This window comes from Cetorhinus maximus, chromosome 20 (genome assembly GCF_964194155.1).
Source record: "Cetorhinus maximus chromosome 20, sCetMax3.hap1.1, whole genome shotgun sequence".
Classification (NCBI taxonomy): Eukaryota; Metazoa; Chordata; class Chondrichthyes; order Lamniformes; family Cetorhinidae; genus Cetorhinus; species Cetorhinus maximus.
The window spans coordinates 54,548,228-54,567,841 of NC_135898.1; the positions used below are offsets into that span (position 1 = coordinate 54,548,228).

The 19,614-nt window shown below is 39.3% G+C and overlaps 1 protein-coding gene across 1 annotated transcript in view; it reads right to left on the reverse strand.

Moving 5' to 3' along the window:
• Positions 1-19,580, reverse strand: part of LOC144694381 (pleckstrin homology domain-containing family S member 1-like) — a 30,577-nt gene extending 10,997 nt beyond the window's left edge. Inside the window, exons 1-11 of the mRNA XM_078564699.1 lie at positions 19,435-19,580; positions 19,154-19,201; positions 18,348-18,460; positions 17,261-17,382; positions 13,038-13,169; positions 10,961-11,042; positions 8,819-8,914; positions 7,294-7,410; positions 4,226-4,333; positions 3,124-3,185; positions 1,540-1,623 (exon numbers count right to left, since the gene is read on the reverse strand). Of these exons, the coding sequence (XP_078420825.1) occupies positions 1,540-1,623; positions 3,124-3,185; positions 4,226-4,333; positions 7,294-7,410; positions 8,819-8,914; positions 10,961-11,042; positions 13,038-13,169; positions 17,261-17,382; positions 18,348-18,460; positions 19,154-19,166 (929 nt within the window). The 5' untranslated portion in view covers positions 19,167-19,201; positions 19,435-19,580. The remainder of the gene's footprint in view (positions 1-1,539; positions 1,624-3,123; positions 3,186-4,225; positions 4,334-7,293; positions 7,411-8,818; positions 8,915-10,960; positions 11,043-13,037; positions 13,170-17,260; positions 17,383-18,347; positions 18,461-19,153; positions 19,202-19,434) is intronic.
• Between the last annotated feature and the right edge of the window lie 34 nt (positions 19,581-19,614).

Below are 19,614 nucleotides of genomic sequence, written 5' to 3' on the forward strand. Positions count from 1 at the left end.
AAAGAGCGCACATCTCCCTGAGGCTAAGTGCTGCCTCAGGGAGATCGCTGAAAGGTTTTCAAACTTTAAAAATAGAAAAATAAAAAAAATCATTAACATGCTCCCCTCATGTGACATTGTCACACGAGATGGGACATGTTAATAAATTGCAAAAAAACATTAATAAACTTTTTTAAAACCGATATGAAACCTCATCCCGCCAGTGGATGAGGTTTCATGTTTTTTCTATTCTCCGCCGGGGCTCCTGGCCTGCCCCCCGACCTTAACGTTGGGCGGGCAGCTCCTTTAATTGTTTTAACAATTCTGTCAATGGCCTCAATTGGCCATTGACAGGTCGGCGGATGGACAGCTGATCTCGCTGTGTCCCAGTCTTCCTGAAGATTTAAATGGGACGGGATGACATCGGGAAGAACCCTGACATCATCCCACGTAATTTTTGCGATGGCGAGCGGGCCCCGCCCTCTGCTCACCAACGGAAAGATTCAGCCTGGTATGCGACTTGAGGTTATCATTTGCTAATCTTTACCATATTAATTCCATGTCTATATCATCTATTAAACAGCATTTCAGTGCCATATTCAGGGTATGCTGTATTGCTGGAGGCACTGTACCTTTGATAAGATATTAAATTGAAATCCTGTCTGCTAGTTCAAGTGGGCATTAACAATCTATAGCATGATTTGAAGGAGGGAGTTCTCCCAGCATCCTTGCCAACATTACATCCTTAACAATCACCACAATAAACATTCATCTCATTGTTGAATGTATGATCTTGCTGTGTGTACAAAGGACAGCGCATAAAAGTAACAACTGCATTTCAAAATATTTCCGGTGAAAGTATTCAGAAATAGTTCAGGACTCAGATACAATGGTTCCCAATCTAACCTGGGATTTCTCATTCAGAGCCTCTGCCCATTCCTTACAAGGTCACTGACATGGCTGGGAAGGGATTGCAGACTCCTTACAGTAGAACTCTCTTTCCTGGCCCAAATGGCACACATCTTACATCTGCAGGCTGTACGCCCAGTGAGATCAGGCCTCCAACAAGATGTAAGTGGGCCCCACTGGGAAGCAACCTAGACCCATGATGAAGAGGAGAATTTTTCGAGCAAGAAAATTGCTCTAGGGGAAAGTATGTGCCTGTCACACTGAAAATAAGATGGCCTTCCAGTGACACTGCATACTCTGGCAGCGACAGCAATGGAAGGCAGCATAATGCCAAGGTCACTGCCAGGGGCTCAGTGCTTGTGTTTTTGGACCCATGATAAGACATTATATAAATACACGTCTCTTTGTAAATTAATCAAAATGTACTACTACACTTATATAAGCTAGCAAATGATTATTTTAAATATTGCTAGTTTTCACTGTGCAAATGTCATCTCATTTTTCATTCCACATATTATCTTTTGCATTTTACATTTCTATTTTGCACTGGGAAATTAAAAGCCATGTTAAATATCATTTGAAATTGATTTTAAATTGCATTGATTACTTTTAGTTTATAACGCATATCTTAATTATGTCAGATATACATACTTGGTTTCATTGATTAAATGTTCTTCTTTTTCGTCTATCTGTTCTGAACAGTCAAAAGATGAGTTTGTGCTGGTACTGTCTCTACTGTAAAGAAAATATAACATTGAAATATAACTGGTTTTATTTTATCATAAGCATCTGATAGCTACAAAGCAACTTAATTTCACATTTTCAATGTCCTTAAAAGTATGATTATGTACATACGGGGGTCTATGATCAAAGAGGATGAAATAAAAACAATATCCGCTTCAAGATGTAATTGCTTATTTTCTAACATAGTTCCACTCAGTCTTGAAGTCAACAGTGTTTACTGATGGTATGATAGTTCTTAGATGTAAAAAATCACCTGTCTTGATCCAGCTGTTTATGAAAAATTTTGGAATATGTGATCTATTTTCATTTTAGAATCAAAATTGCTAATGAAAATCAGATTTAAAGAAGAGGTTATAGACCCTGTATTTTGTTCATTTTCCAGCAATAAAGACCAGGTGTAGCAGGTGTGATATATTTTGGCCTAAATGTTCTCTTCTGACAACAAGCATTTTTTTGCTTTAAAAAGAATAAACCTGGGTTAGTGGATAGCAATTTGTATTATTTTCCTTTTGTTGCACAACATTTTGAGTTAGTTTTGGTCGCTGTAGTGGAGTTATAGATCATTTTCAGCTAATGTACATCGTTTATGTGATGATGCTTCATTTGCAAAGGAACAATTTGTAGCAACTTTGGAGCTTATGGGTAGGGACTCACATGTCCAAATTTAAACCAAGTGACAGCAAGATGTGTGCCTAGACAGTGGAAGGACACCACTACAGCATAGGATATGCTGGCTTGAACAGCTTAAACTATTTCAGTATTTGAATAGGAATTAAAATTTAATTTTGCTCCTGGTGAATCCCAACAGTCACAATCAACAAAATCTTTAATGGTGTCTTATATCAAGTATTGAAAATGTCCATAACTAAATTTGTGCCTAGTGATGATTGTTGAAGTGTTCCAGTAACAAAGAGGTTTAAGTCAGTTGATGGATAATTTGAAAAGGCGCTAGTTACATGAATTAGAAAGACAAGTCTTAAGTGGTACTAGCTTTGGTCATTTACTAAGAACCTTTGCCAGCTGGTCTTTACCAATATGCAAGATGATGCACTTCTAGCTGGTAATGAACTTCTTCTTTGCCCACCATATTGGAGGCTAACAAGATTGTTTTGATGTTATGTGGCCAAATTTCTAGGTCTTTGTCCATCAGCCCATTTTAAAGGAGCTCTGAAGAACATTCATACGCTCTTGAAATGTTATCTTTGTTCTCTCTCCACAGATGCTGCCAGACCTGCTGAGTTTTTCCAGCATTTTCTGTTTTTACATTAAAAAGGATCCTTATTTGTCTTGTGAAACAATACAGACATCAATAATATCTACGCTCCAGACTATTTCACTCTAATTGGAAGACCTCACACAGGGAGAGTTTTGCAATATGGTAGGAAAGAGGAATATAATTTTTTTTAAAATTCAGTAAAAATACCATGACATTTTATTTTTGGGATATTGAGTTTCCATGGAAACCCATTAGTATGAATTTCTACTACTCACATTGAAGCCATGGACATGTAGATTCCAGAATCGCCAGACACTGTCCTCACTCTTTTCCACTGCTGCATTTGTTTAAAATAAATACTTAAATCAGTTTTTGAATGTTAATGCAAATGAGGCATAGTGAATATTTAAACACACATAATTTACAAAACCTGCTAGTATTAGAGTAATGGACTCTTAAATAGTATGTAACAAATTCAAAACCCCCTTTAACAGATATTCAAAAAATGTCTGCTCTTTCTGGGTAGTTTTATGTCAATTAACAATTCTAGCTATTGTATGGTGTAATTCCATTTGTGATCAGTGGCAAATGTTTACAACCAATGTTCTCTGAATATAATTTAACTTCCCTGCAAGTATTATCACCTGACTTAAATATCAATTTCCAGACATAAATCTTCACATTTCATTATTCTCTTAATATCTTGTCTAATTGATCTGAAGGAATTTTAGCATTTTTATCCTAAAAATTATACATGTTTTATTACGTGTTCATCAGGTGAGTGATGTCATGCTGGGTGGGGAATAGTATATTTTACATTTTGTGCACCTGGTGTCAGCATCAAGCACTTCTAAATAAGATACATTGTTAAATGCAGAGTATTGCCCCCTTGGTCTGTTTCAGCCCCAACCTGAGAAGAACAAGGATATTCTACCCTTTAATTTCTCCCTCCTCTTTTTTCTGAATTTGTTGGGTTACATGCCTCCATTGATTGGCAGAAAACGTGGACAACTTTTCCGAGTGCAACTCTGCTACCAGCTGCTAGGAGATGTGCAGCGAACATTTCCGATGTGTTGGCCCAACCTCGATATGGTAGGCTTTTATAAATAAATAAACAAACCCCTTTTGAACGTCAGCCATTCTAATTAGAGTTCCCAGATGGGAGAACTTGATAGTTCAATAATTTGCCTTTTTAAAAAAGGTTTTATTGCGTAGTAAATATTAACCTCCTTAATATGTAATCAATGCACATTGATGGAGAAGCTGCATATTCATATAATATAAATAACGTTAAAATAGGAATTAAAATAATTCCTACTCATATATATGTTAGATATATTATGAGTAGGTGTTATCTTAAATCCCCATGACACTTACAGCTGCTAGAATGCGTCTTGGTGTATCATAAATAGCTGAATCACGCTCAAATTCTGGAGGCAGTGAACAAGAGCGTAGCTTTTCTGTTTTAATTGGGCATTGATTGGGCTGTAAATAATAAAAAATGGAGTGAAAAAACAAATAATTTTACAATTTTTCAAAACAATTGTGTCCATTTTTGACTTTAGATGCACTTGCATAAATTTTATATAGATATTTTCACTTTCATGTGCTTCTCATTCAATTACGCTCCTTATATAATTATGCTGATCAAAGTCCAATTCAAATAATCAGTTAAACTTAAGCAAAAATGGGAGTAACACTGCGCAATGCCACTTAAAGAGCTGATATGTAATGAGGTGCAATTTAGCACCAATTATAACAGACTTGATCTAAAAGGAATAATCTATCATAGGGTTATAGAAGTTATCTCAGAATAGACACTGTAATGTAAGGGACCAGCCTATAGTTGGAACCTTGCAGTCAGTGATATGATGTATAGGGAAGAATATTACGCCAGCGGGATTTCACGGTCCTGCTGAAGTTAATGGACTTTTGAACGGCTCACAACATTTTACAGCCTCGCCCTCCACCCCCCTGCCGCTGTGACAGGGCCATAAAATTCCGCCCATAAAGTTGTAATAAATGGCTTTAAAATATATGTATTTTCTAAAATAAGTTCTAGATTTTGGTTATGTTAGGTCACTAAGTAAACTCATGGGCTGGAGTTTTAGGTCGGCGTGTGGGCGGGATCAGCGGGCCTGGGAGCAGCCGTGAAACAGAGCCCGTGATTGGGCCCCGACCGCGATTTCACATTGGCTGGCCAATCAACAGCCAGGATGGGGTGCGCGCTGAAACGCTCAGCGCTGCCGGGGTGGGGGTGGGAGGAGGGCGGCGCAGACATAGGTGCGGGCACGGGGGAGCACAGAATGAAAGCTCCTCGAAGGCAGGGAGCTGCCTCAGGGAGCTGAAGACTTCAAAACAATTAAATAAAGATTTTAAAATCCAGAAAAAATGTCCACACATCAGAATCAGTCACCTGAACGTATACATGATGAAAATTCTGCCCATCCATTTTTATTTTATTTTATGTAATAACAGAAGGCTCATCCCGCCCTTGGATGAGGTTCCATCAAAAATGCAAAGTCCACCTGGCAGATGTGCCTGTCTGCCAACCATAAGGTTGGACAGACCATGATCAGGGACAATTGGAACTTAACAACTTTAATTGTCTTCTTAATTGTCGACGGGCGCGCTTCCAACACTTGCGCGCGCCCGCCGACTGAAATGTCGTGCAAGCGCGGGATGACGTCAAGACGCTTGCCCAATGTCATCACACGCAATTTCACGTCCGACCAGGTCGGGCACGCGCCTGCATGCTGACCTAAAAATTCTGCCCCGTGTTAAGTTTCTGACATCCTGTAGTGCATGCTAGCACAGTGAAGTCAAATAACCCAGGCGATGGCTCCAAATCGGTCAGGATTCAGAGAATGGCAGAGAGCTTTAACACCTGGATACAAAGGAAGAAGCAGTTGGTCTGACTATGGCAAACTCACAGGCTCTCAGAGTCAGTCAGACCGAAAGAGTTGCGGAGAGAGCTCACGACAGGCACTCCTATGTCAAGCAGAAGTAAAAGACTGCTTATGGCTTAACCCACCAAGTGAAGGGCTGGTATAGATGGAACCCATGTTCAAGGAAGCAAGGGTTGTGAAAAATTGGAGACCACGGAATTACCAGACGGAACCATACAACAGGGAGTCTATTTGACTGTGCTCAAAAGGGTTGAATAAAAAGGACTTGGTTTAAATGGACGCTGGATGATTCACCTTGGTGAAGCTGAGAGTAGGGATCCTATTAATTAAGAGAGGAGTTGGACTTTAAACTTAAGACCATGGCTGGGGTTTTCTGGCCCCAGCATGGCAGGTCTCACCATGGCGGGTGCAGTGGGTCATTGAAACTTCCATTCACTTTGGTGGGACCAGAAGATCCCGGCGGCGGGAGGAGCCGGAAAATCCTGCCCCACATGTTTACAGAGAGTGCATTGGAATGTATAACTATGGAATGAGGTTTTCCATTGTATTAAGTCAAAGGAGGGCTGCTTTTTACAAAGCTTAATGTACTAGTTGCCTACTAAGCAATGTTTAGTTGATGTTGATTTTAGTACAAGTCTTAAAACATGAAATCTTGTTATGCACTTCTTTGCGTCGGTCATTGGGAATTCATAACTCTTAAGTTATTGGTCTCGATGAGGATCGTAACAAGTACCAATATACATAGTTTTTTACAAATACTCCTAACATCTCTGCCTCATGGGAGTTTTTACCAGTGTAAAAACGATTCTAAAAATTGCATGTAATATTGCTACATAGGGCAGGATTTTGCCCTTGGTGGGGGTGCCTGGTGGGGGCAGTCGAGAAGCCGGCTGCCACCCGCGATCGGCTCTGCACCATGCTTTCACGCTGGCAGGCCAATTAAGGCACGCCCAGCGTGGAGCGCGATGGCAGTGCTCAGCACTGTCTGTGTAGACGGGGGGAGGAGAGCGAGCGGGTCTAGTGCGAGCTTTGTGCACGTGTGCGAAAGAGCACTTCAACCTCCCTGAGGCACGTAGCTGCTTCAGGGAGATGAAGCGCTGTTTAAAAAAATTATAATAAAGGAAATAAAATTGTCATAAAACATGTCCCCCCCTTCATGTGACTCTGTCACATGAGCAGGGGCATGTTTTTAATTCAAAAATAAAATTTTTATTTGATGTTTATTTGCTTTAGGAAACCTCATCCCACCCGTGGATGAGGTTTCCTTAAAAATGTACAGGCCACTTGGCCTTTTCACCTGTCCACCTACCGTTAGGTTGGATGGACAGCGTAAATTTGAATTTAATTAGCTTCTTAACGGCCTTAAACTCCGGCGTGCGCCCGCCAAACGGAATGTCACGAGACCGCGGGATAACGTCGGGACGCTCTCCTGACGTCATCACACGTCATTTTACGCTCAGGTGTGTCGGGCCTGCCGAGCGTAATATTCTGCCCATGGACGTGGAACTGACTATTACAAATAGGCATGTGTGTTACCTGTGACAACCTGTTATGCGTCGCTCTGGGAATATCATAAATGTTCTTGGCTTTTTCTGATGAAGGAGATTCAAAATGTGGCTCTGGATTAATCCCTTCAGTTTTTGTCTTGTCATTCTGCAAACCAAAATAGAGCGACCTGTTAATGAGGCTAGTTCAGTCAATTTAACATAATGCTCAAATTAGACCATTAACTGTGCTTTCAGCTCCATGTCAATACAAAATGATTTTACTGTAAGATATACAGCCCAGTCAATGCAACAGACTTTGACCACATTCCAATTAAAAGTCAACCATTTGGCTGTGAGTCTGGAGTCACTTAAAGAACTGACTGCGTAAGGACAGCAGATTTCCTTTTTTTTTTTAAAATGCCTTAGGGATGCACTAGGCAATAGGAAGATTGTAAATTCAAGCCTGACTGCAGGACGTGAACTCAAATACCGAGACTGGCGCTCAGTGTATCATTCAGGGAGTGCTGCACCGTTGGGTGTACCATCTTTTTGATGAGACATTAAATGGAGATTCCATGTGCCCTCACGCATACACAATATCAAATAAGAGCAGGACATAATTCCTTAAGTCCTTGCCAATATTTATCTTTCAATCAACAATGCAAATAAAAACAAATTATCTGGTCATTATCACATTGCTGTTTGTAGGAGTTAGCTGTATACAAAATGGCTGCCATGTTTCCTATATTACAATGGTGACTATGCTTCAAAAGTAGTTCATTGTTTTATAAAAGTAATTTGGGATGTGTTGCATAGATGTAAGTCTTTCTTTTATCCTGGATTGCTAGTCTGGTAATTTTACCATTATGCTACAGCAGCCTCACTGGAGTAACTGTGGCATAAAACCTGCCAATCAATTTGCCCTGTTACAACAAAAACAGTTCATAGACATATGACTTTCTCCGACTATGAACTAAGGCTACAGGAAATACACTAAATAAATACTCATATCCTGAAACTTGCCTCTAAGCTTTCAAAGTAACATGGATTGATAACAGCTTTACTTGTCAGGATTCTAGAAGTATTATCCACCCCTCCATTGCATGGAATTTATACCAAAGAAGCAGGACATTCGGCCCCACCACTACGCTGATGCTTATGCTCTACTCAAGCCTCCGTATACAGTATCTATGGCTGGGATTTTCCGGTCCTGGAATTCCAGCCTGAAGTTAATGTCCCAGCATTACAATCAGGCACCTGAAAATATAGATGATAAAAGTGCTGCCCACAGATGTTTATTTTTATTTTATTTCATAACAGAAAGCTCATCCCGCCATTGGATGAGGCATCATGAAAAATGTAAAGGCTGCCTGGCCAGTTCGCCCACCTGCCAACCGTAAGGTTGGATGGGCAATGGAAAACGGCACTCAATTGCACCGTTAATGGGCTTAATTTCCCTCTTAATAATGATGTAGGGCGCTAGACCGATTTCACGCCCAATCGGGCCGGGCATGCGCCCGCCCGACCAACATAAAATTCTGCCCCATTTGTTGCATATAAAGAGATTGTGTTACCTGCACTGGTAATTCTGGAATTGTAGCATAAATTGGATAGGATTTGTTTCCTGGTTGTTGGTGCTGCTCAGTTTTTGCAAGTTTTCCAAAACTATCCTGCAGACAAGAAGTATAGGATCAGCAAGGTTAGACCAGTATGAAAATGTACTGGCTAAGTCCATTTCATAGGCTTTCAGTATAATAACGTGCTGTAGGATCACATAATTTAGGCTTTAGAACAAGATGTTCTTTCTGTAACAATCAATTCAAACTAGCTGATGTGAAAACATTATGTAAACAAGTGCAGCATTTTATTTGGTGTTTTTGGCAATCCTAGAAGATCTACAAGATGAACTGTAGCCACTCATCAAGGGTCCTTCAACAACACCTCCCAAACCCCCTTTATCATTTAGAAGGACAAGGGCAGTGGATGCATGGAAACAGCATAATCTTTAAGTTCCTCTCCAAGCCATATATCATTCCGACTTGGAAATGTATCATTGTTTTTTTACTGCCCTGGGTCAAAAACTAGAACCTCCCTCCCTGTCATCTGGTACTACACCAGATAAAAAAATGATTCAAGGTGACTCACCAACACCTTCTCAAGAGCAACTAGGGATGGGCAATAAATGCTGGCCTTACCAGAAATAACCACGTCCTATAAATGAAAGAAAAACATTCAACGCCTATTTCGAGTTTGGGGGGAGTAGGGAATGGAAAGGTGATAGAGGTGCAAAAGAAAGAAGGATGGGATTACTCATAGAACAATGTAGACAGTTTTATGCCTTAGACAGTCACTTCTATTCTTTCTGAAAAACAAATCACTGAGGCATTGAGGAAAACTGTGAAACAAACTGTGGTCTTTGCTGCTTTCAACAGGAGAATGATGGAATTGAAGAGTAGGCTGGAAAGGCAGGTAAGTATGGGGTGTTCTTTAAATTGACAGACTTGTGCCTAATGGCTTTTCTGTCTTTCGAAATATTTAAATAATAAATATATAAATATTTTTCTGTAACCCTTTGTAGGTTTTATTATGAATAGAGAATAAATAAATGGCTGATTTCAAATCAACTTTAAATATAATTGATTTATTATTTGTGGTTACCTTATTATTTTCCTTAATGTGCAGCTACAATAACGGAGAGGAAAGTTAAATTACTAAACATTTGAAGTTAAAGTGACTCGGGGAAATTTGTCCAATTTTAAGGGCAGGATTTTCCTGTCGGCGAGCAGGGGTCAAGGCCCACTCACCAACGCGTAAAATGACGCGCGGTGACATCGGGCAGATCTCCTGACGTCACCGCCCTCCATTTAAATTTTCAGGAAGGCGGGGGCTCAGCAGAAAACTCTTTCAAGTTATCAACAGTCACAGATTGCAACTCTTTCGAGTACAAACACAATTCTTGGTTTCCGGGAGTGGGACATGAACCCACAACCCTCTGATTCAAAGGCGAGGGTGCTATGAACTGAGCCACAGCTGACACCTCCCTGATCAGCTGTGCGCCCGCCGACCTGTCAATGGCCAATTGAGGCAATTGACAGAGTCATTGAAGTAATTAATGGACCTGCCCATCCAACCTTAAGGTTGGCAAGCAGGCCAGGAGCCCTGGGAGGAATTAGAAAAAGCATGAAACCTCATCCACGGGCAGGATGGAGGTTTCATGTAGGTTTCAAAAGATTTAATTAAAGTTTTTTAAAAAGTTATGGACATGTCCCAACTCATGTGACAGTGTCACATGAGGGGACATGTCAGGGATTTTCTTTTTCTATTTTTAATAATTTGTACATTAGAGCCGATCTCCCTGAGACAGCGCTTAGCCTCAGGGAGATGAGTGCGCTCTTTCGTTCGCATGCGCGAAAGAACGCACTCTTGGGTTTAGGGATTCTTCCCCCCGCCCGCACAGGGAGCGCATAGCCCGCCCACTTAAAATGGTGGCGTGCCCCCGATTGGAGGCATGCCTCCGCGCGCCCGCTCTTCAACTTCCCTCCTGACAGGGGGAAAATCCTGCCCTAAAGAATTTTAAATACCATTATTCAGTTTGAAGGGGAAAAGGGAAATTTAACCTGGAGATAAAACTGAAACATGTATTTAAAGCTCTGCATTTTTTTGCACATGTTACAAGATAATTGTGAATGTTTGACAGTGTCAATATATTTTATTACCTGGGCTTGTTCCTCAGATTGTGGCATTGTCTCCATGTGAAGTAAATTTTCAATTTTGCCTCGCCATAATTGGATGGGCTCTCTGTTGAAGGAACAACACAACTTAAAAAAACTAAGACAGAGAGTTTGAAAGATTATCTAGTCAACATCACGGCCCTGTTTCATGTCAATTTATGCTTAACCTCATGGCTTATTCATTAGATGTTCATATAAGTTAACTGACAGAAATTTTGTGAACTTCCAGTTATTTTCATTTTTTCACATGAATGAATATATTTTGCTATAGCTGCTTTGACAGATAGATGAAATTAAGTGTTTGTATTTTCCTTGCAGAAGTCATTCCTACGAAGTAATTTTGTGATAAAATAGTCTGTTGGAGAAAACAAGTCATTTCAGCCCATGAACAGTCAAACAGTTTCATCGAGAAAATCAACATCATTTGGAATGAAACCTTATCTGCTGCTCTCACCGTAACTATATTCCTTTTCTTTAGTCTCTTCCTGAAGTCAGTGTCTTCCTGCTAAGGCTAGTTGCAACATTCACTCTTGCATATCATAAATTCTTCATAGGAGCCTAGATTGACTCCTGATTGTGAAAAGCAAACATAGCGCTATACGCACACACACATATATCATTTTAGCAGAAGTCATGCTATAGACATCAGGCTTGGGAACCCTGGAAGGCTCTCCCTTTTGTGAAGTTGGAGCAACCAAAGTTTATTGGGACAGCTGATTACTGCCTCCATTGAGCAACTCTAATTCAGCACAGGTCACAATGTAATTCTGGGGTTCTCTTGGTTCATTGAAATGAGAAATGCTGAGTGGAAGCTATGGTGTCCCTATGCAACAAGCAGATGTTGAAGAATAGTATTATGTCTGAGTGGACCCTGAAATTTGGCCTTCCAGTACTGATTGTGGCTATAATTAAGCCGTTCACATTTCTCCAATAAAAAAGTAATCCCTTTCTTCTGTCTTCAGTAAAATGACAGACTCTGAGATGCATTTAAACATCTTTTGAATTATATTCCATTTTGGATGGTTGTCTGGTCTACTGCATATCTCTGTAGCTCTTTTTAAACAAAGAGAAACAAATATTAGGCTAGTTGGAACCAAATTACAATTACAATTGTACAGTTTCATATTTTTAAAAATAGCAATAAGACAAACTGAAATATGAAATATACATGTTGAATGCTGTTGGACCTGCACCCTGTTAATAGGATTCAAGCCAGTTGGTGAAGTCAAAACCAAGACAGAGTTTTTTCTTTATTGATAAAGTTTATTGACTGGTTCAGTCTCACAGCTCTTCTCCAGCTCAACCCTATTTATATGTGCTCAAAGACACGAATACCCACCACTCTTAAACTTCTAGGCTGTATAAGTGTAAGGACAGCTGACCAAAGGATTACAAGGGAAATAAAAGAGAAACACCATCAAAATATCTCTACAAAGCAGCTTTTTAAAAATATCTTTGCCTTCCAACATTTTGTTTGAACATGAATTATGCTGTTGTTTAAAAGGTATTCTCAAACAGTGTAAACTTTGGTTAAAATTCAATTCCTGCTTAAGATCAGTTTGTTTCAGTACAAAATTACCATAATGTAACAGGTAATATTGATTGTTTAAGAATTGATTTTTTTCTATTATATTTTTATATCATGATTTTAGATCAATTATGTGGCTTCATTCTGACTCCAAATTAGTTAGTGGCAAGTGTAGCACTAAATCGTTACATACACTGTTAAAAAGTGATAGGAAGAAGTTGGAGGTAATTCTTACTGTGTCTAGACACAGTAATGTACAGCATTTACTGTATCTGCTTTCAGTGCCATGTCTAAACCAATCCAATAGGAGAGGGAAATGATCAGAGGGAATGTAATGTAATTGATTAATAGGTTTAAGGTCAAAGCTAAGGTGAGATTTCTTTCCTCCAAGATGTTAATCTTGAGAGTGTTCTGTTGTACAGTGTTTAGCTAATCTCAGATGTACTGTGAATTCTTTCTCAAAATTTCAAATACGTTCGGCAATCATTGATTCTTAAAATTCTTACTGTAAACAATTAAGTTCTCCATACTTACATTTCTCCAATAAAAAAGTAATCCCTTGCTTCTGTCTTCAGTAAAATGACAGACTCTGAGATGCATTTAAACATCCTTTGAATTATATTCCATTTTGGATGGTTGTCTGGTCTACTGCATATCTCTGTGGCTCTTTTTAAACAAAGAGAAACAAATATTAGGCTAGTTGGAACCAAATTACACTTAAAATTGTACAATTTCATATTTTTAAAAATAGCAATAAGACAAACTGAAATATACATGTTGAATGCTGTTGGACTTGCACCCTGTTAATAGGATTCAAGCCAGTTGGTGAAGCCAAAACCAAGACACAGAGCTTTTCTTTATTGATAAAGTTTATTGACTGGTTCAGTCTCACAGATCTTCTCCAGCTCAACCCAGTGTGCCAGCTATGCCTTATTTATATGTGCTCAAAGACACGGATACCCACCACTCTTAAACTTAATAATGTAATTGACAAGACATTAACACATCCATCGGGTGATTGGTGTGCATTCAATCATTTTCCTAACGTGCCCTTGTAAATCATGGAAAGGATTTGAGAGGACAGGAAGTGACCAATGACTTGTAGAGTAGCCAGTCTCTGCTCTGTGATGTAACTTGCTCTGCTGCTGTGTTGATATGGTGGTCCGGTTCAGCTTCTGGCAATGGTGACCTTTCAGGGCATGCTCATCAATAATGGTGCCATTGAAAGTCAAGATCAGGTGACTGGGCTATCTCTTTTGAGATGGTCATTACCTGGCACCTGTGATATAAATGTTACCTGTCACTTGTCATCCCAAGCTTGTTGTTATAAGGTCCTATTGTTGGCTAGTATAGATGGGTTCATTATTAGGAGTTGTAAATAGAGAGCAGCATTTTGAAATTGCCAGTAAACAGCCCCACTTCTGACCTTTTGACACATGAAGCATAATGAAGCAACTGCAGACGGTTGAGTGGATTCCCTCGGGAATCACTGCATTGATATCCTGGGGGCTGTGAAAGGTTGTCTTCAACAACTATGACCATCTTCCTTTGCATCAAGTATGTCTTAATCTTTGGAGGCTTTTTACTTTGGCCTTCTCCATTGATTTCAGTTTCATTTGGGCCCTCTGGTGTCATACATGGTCAAATCCTGCCTTGACAGGAGTAGGGCAGCTGCTCTCACCTTTCCTTTAGCATTCAGTTCTTACATCTACATCTAGACCAAGAGGTGATAAGGTCTAATTTCAATATAGCAAGGATGTTCGGAAGTGGAAGGAGGACAGATTGGCCTATTAGGATGCTTTAGAAGAACATTAACTACAGTGGCTATCACAAATGTGAGATTTTATAAGATTGTTATGTTTTGGGACTATGTTTTAAATTTAGGATAAAATGGAGGAATGAAGGGGGTCATGTGACACGTTCATCATCACTCCTCTTATCTGTCCAGCTTGTCTGTGGGTTTGCAAACAAAAGTTTGCTGCCAGCTATGTGTTTGTGGGACTTTTCATAACCATCAGCCTTAAAAACAACTTCCTTTATTTAACAAACTTTGTGGTCTTCTAGGTGGGACCATGCGCTGACTTCCACGCTTGCCCTCCCCCTCCACCCCCCTGCACCCAGACAGCGCTGAGTGTTTCAGCGCGCCTTTCACACTGGCTGGCCGTTAATTGGCGGTCGGGGTCCGATTGCAGGCAGCAGACCGTTGTGTGGCTGCTCCCGAGCCTGCCCAACAATGGGAAAATCCTCCCCAAAGTCCTTCTCTGTCCAAATCAAATTTTATGGCTTCCCTTCCTCTTTGCAATTCAAAGCTTCTCTTTCTCTCTGAAATTCTATTTCGCATTTCCCTCTCTTTTTGTTAACTGTTACACAGCACTCAAAGGCAGCTCCCCTCTTCCAACATAGACATTTAACTTTTCGAAGAATACAGAAGAAATCACAGAAAACCTGTTCAAATTCTTGTATCTCCACCTCAGCCTGTGGATTTCAAATCCCACAAGAGCCCTAAATTTGTAACAGTCTCTATGGAGAGTGTAAACGCTTGAAATCCCAGTGACCAACCTGAAGGATCACATGACAAGATTTTAAGTTTACAAGTTATCCTGCAACGAACAAATGAAAGGCAATATAAGTAGAAACTTATATTTTAAACCATGGAAAAAAAAACTTTCCCCTTTTCACAACTAAAATCTCTTGCTCCATGATTACACGTTACACTGCCCATTAAGTAGACATTCAATTCTCTCAGACCAAAGTGATTCTTAACTCCCAGGGTTTATTTATATTCTTTTCTTTTCCCAGCCTGGTAACTTTTAACCCCAAAACTGTCTTTCATGATGACAGGCTTCCTGGAGATTCTTCTCAAGTTAGGCGAATCTTCCAGTTTTGTTTTAAATTCTCACAACGATGGTCCTTTTAATCCGAGCATAAACTCCCACCTGCAGCCCAGCACAGTGAACCATAGAGTTTTGCCACCTCTATCTATTGCCTCTCTCTCTCCCCCTCTCTCTCTCTCTCTCTCTCTCTCTCTCTCAGATCCTGGCAGACTGATCTGTCTGTGAAATTCAGGGATATAGAACCACAGAAACGCACTGAAAGAGGCCATTTAGTCCATCATGCCTGCATGGCCGAAAAAGAAAAAAATAAAAACTAGCCATCCATTCTAATCTCACATCCTAACACCTGGTTGGAAGCATTTCAGGCTACAGCACTTCAGCTGCAGATCCAGATGCCTTTAAATGAGTTGAGCATTTCAGCCTCCACCAGGCAGTGAGTTCCAGATACCCACCACCCTCTGAGTGAGGAAGTTTTTCCTCATGTCCCCTCTAATCCTTCTACCAATCACCTAAATCTGTGCCTCCTAGTGATTGACATCTCCGCTAGGGGAAACAAGTCTTTCTTGTCTACTCTATCTAGACCTCTCATAATTTTGTACACCTCAATTGAGTGACCCCTCAGCCTCCTCTGTTCTAAGGAAAGCAATCCTGGTCTATCCAATATTTCCTGATAGCTGCAATTTTCAAACCCTAGCAACATTCTTGTAAATCTGCTCTGTACTGTCTCCAGAGCAACTATGTCCTTCCTGCAATGTGACGACATGAACTATACACAAAGTTCCAGCTGTGGCCTAACCAGTGTTTTATTCAGCTCTGGCATTACATCCCTGCTTTTGTACTCTAGAACTCATCCAGTAAAGGAAAGAATTCCATATGTTTTCTTTACCATCTTATCCACTTGTTCTGCCACTTTTAGAAAAAGCTTGAAATCTGATCCTACAATGGCTTCTAATGCACACTTACCTTCTCAAAGTCCATCTGCATGGCAATGTGAATCACATGGGCCTTGTATCCAGGTATAAATGTTGATTAGCTATCCTTCAGACTCTCAACTTCAGTTTATCTTGGAATTAAATAACTAATTTAAAGTGTAACCATTTACAACCAGACATTCTGAGCACTTCCCTGGAACTTTGGAGACTAACAATCTATCCACTGTCAGCACAGGTGCTCCTGCCATTGTCTGCAAGTGTGAACACCTTTCACCTGCTTCCCAGTAAAGCAACTCCCCCCTCTGCCCACTTTAATCTTTAACAATCAAACCACCCAGGTTTGCTGTCACCAGAACTACAAACAGATCACATGACACCCCTTCATTCCTCCATTTTATCCTAAATTGAAACACAGTCCCAAAACTTAGCAATCATATAGAATCTCACATTTGTAAGATATTATTGCCAAAATAGAGAAAGACACCCACTCTGTTAAAAATTGATGGGAATGAAATTGAAGGAAACTCTTACTGCATTTAGACATCTCTAAATTGTACTTCACCCGCTTTCAGAATTGTATTTAGAAAATCACAGGACAAATCCAAGCAAAGAGGGAAAGAATTGGAGACATTGCATGTTGAAAGTGCAGATGGAAAGAGAAGTTGGATTCTACAACTGATGGAAGGATCAGATATCTCTCTTGCAGTCTAAATTTTTTATGCAGATTGGAAAAATGGCAGATATGTTGGACTGTTAGAGGAAGTATTCCTAACTAAAATGGAATCAATGTCTCTTTGAAGAGCTGATCTCTTTTAACAATAGTAGTTTAAACTGTAAGTTGAGGGGTTACATTGTCAATTTTTCCAAGAACTTGACACATAAAAAATCCCCTGTGAACATTGCACAACACAACTGGAAAGCTTCATTGCATGAAAAGGGACCAAAAGGAATTAAATATTTAATAATAATAATAATAATAATAAATAATTACTTTTTTAAATGTATCTTTCCACGTGGCTGTGATCTTCTACTCTGTTCTTGGTATTTGAAGTAAATCAAGATGGGTTCACCTTTCTTTTTTGTCAACACAAAGTATCTTTTTTTCCACGATGTCTAAAGAACAGAAAAAACATTATTCACTACAATGTCAAACGATCTGCAAAAATAAACTCACTCTATGTACACCTTAAACCTATGTTCAGTTAGCCAATGGCACTGTGTCTAATAAGTTTATGTTCACAGGCATCTGCAGAATGTTTAATCCTGACTGAAATGTTGGCAAATGTACAAATTTGAAACAAGAATATTTTACATTAATCTTACGTGAGTACATAACTTTGACTAGTGGTTTTACACTTTATTGAATTGAAATCACTTTCATTACAGTGAAGCTGCAGTATATAACAATATCAGGGCCATCTGAAGCTACTCTCTTTTTAAAATTATTCTTTTGATAATTCAGATCCATTTTATTTTCCCTCTATTATCAGAAATAGCTCAAGGAAACAAATGACAAGATAGAATTTGACACTAGAATTTTATCAACTAGTGGTAAAGTGAAAACAACTTGTAGTATCATTCTAGGTATACTGTTCATGATTTGTGTGACATATTCACATTCATGTTAATTACATGTGGTAATGTGTCTGTAACATGTCAATATTATTCCTGTTAAAGGAAAGTCTGATTATGATCAACATATCCTGAGTGCACTAAAGGAAACCATTAAACATACTTTGGCAATACAATCTGTCCATTGTCATAATAGAACATGCCTTCAAGTTTTTTACCGAACTACTTTCTAAATTTTGAAGTGCTGAGTTCATTAATGTGAATACGGGAAAGGAATTTTACTAACAATTAATACTAATAGTTTTCCTTTTATTTGGAAATGCCTGTGTATAAGATATTGTTTCAGACAATTGTTAAATGTCACAAGAATTGGTACAGATTTCTCCATATATAGCAATTTTGCTTTGATTGCTGTTTTGGAGAAGGCAGCATCAGCATTTTCAAGAGTGGACCAAAGGTTTCTTTTGTCACTAAAAGTAATATTTCAATGAATATTTTGAACATACTTGTAATCCGATCTGACTGTTTGGTGGAGATTTTATAAGATATCCTTCACAACAAATGTCATTCTCACTGATGCCATCCTCTTCAGAATAAAATACTGGAGACAAACGGGTGCCTATTTGAAAAATATATACAGCATAAATAGTGGTATCAAATTAACTCCATTTCAACAGACAACCAACATTACACCTAACATTAAGAGAACAAATAACAATTTTAAAACCAGCAAGTTTGGTATCAATTCTAGCTTTCCCACTCCTGTTTTTTCTTTTTTCACACTCAGGATAGAGCAGCCCAGAGCAGGAACAAAAACACCAAACACTTCAAATTTCTGAAAGCAATCAAGCAAAATTCCTTAAGGTGACAGTGTAATTTTGCAATTTACGCTATTAAAGACAGGTTCACATTTCACAGGTAACATCTCCATGATCTTAATAGACTAGGATTAATAACGATTACAAATAACTTCATCATCTAGATTCCTATCCTTGCTCCTAAACGCCAAACTTTTTCATGATGTGAGATCATCCAATTCCTAAAAGAGTTTGGGGATTGAAAAAGCACCTTTTGATGACACCTGACTACAGGGAAGCAAATTTCCTCCTTGTGCAATTCCATTTTTCCCTACCAGTAACTGACAGAGGGGAATTTCCTCCCATTACCACTGATACTTTAACCTCCACTGCAGCTGGTCATTTTGGAACTTCAATCTTCAACCACAATTTTAGTTAAATAACCTGATTACATGTGGGTGCGGTGCACGGATAACATTTAACAATGTATCATTTTAATAACATAAAACATTTACCTTTTCCAGTCATTTTCAAATTCACCAGAAGAATTAGAACCGGACAATCTGGAGAAGAAATAAATCATCAGGGAAACGGCGTCAGAAATATCAGCGATATGAAATTGAAATACAATACATGGCTGAGAAAGAACTAGAAATATCAATTCTATCTAAATACTCCGCCTAGCAGTGCCAGAATGCTACTAAAGAACAAACTCTCGGTTAGCTGTTCACTAAACATTAAAGAACCCAATGATATTCCTAAACTATAAAGGTCGAGATAAGATATGGTTTGATACCAGTTATAGTTATACTAATGTGCAGCCTGAGGGCCGCCAGCTCCCAGAATCTTCCCCATTCTACCTGACAATGCACAGTTGTTAGCAAGCTCAGACAGGTAACGTAGTGACTGTCCCTAAAGCCACATTTATACGACAGCTGGGGCCCGTCCACTCTGCTTGCTCATTTACATTTGTCAT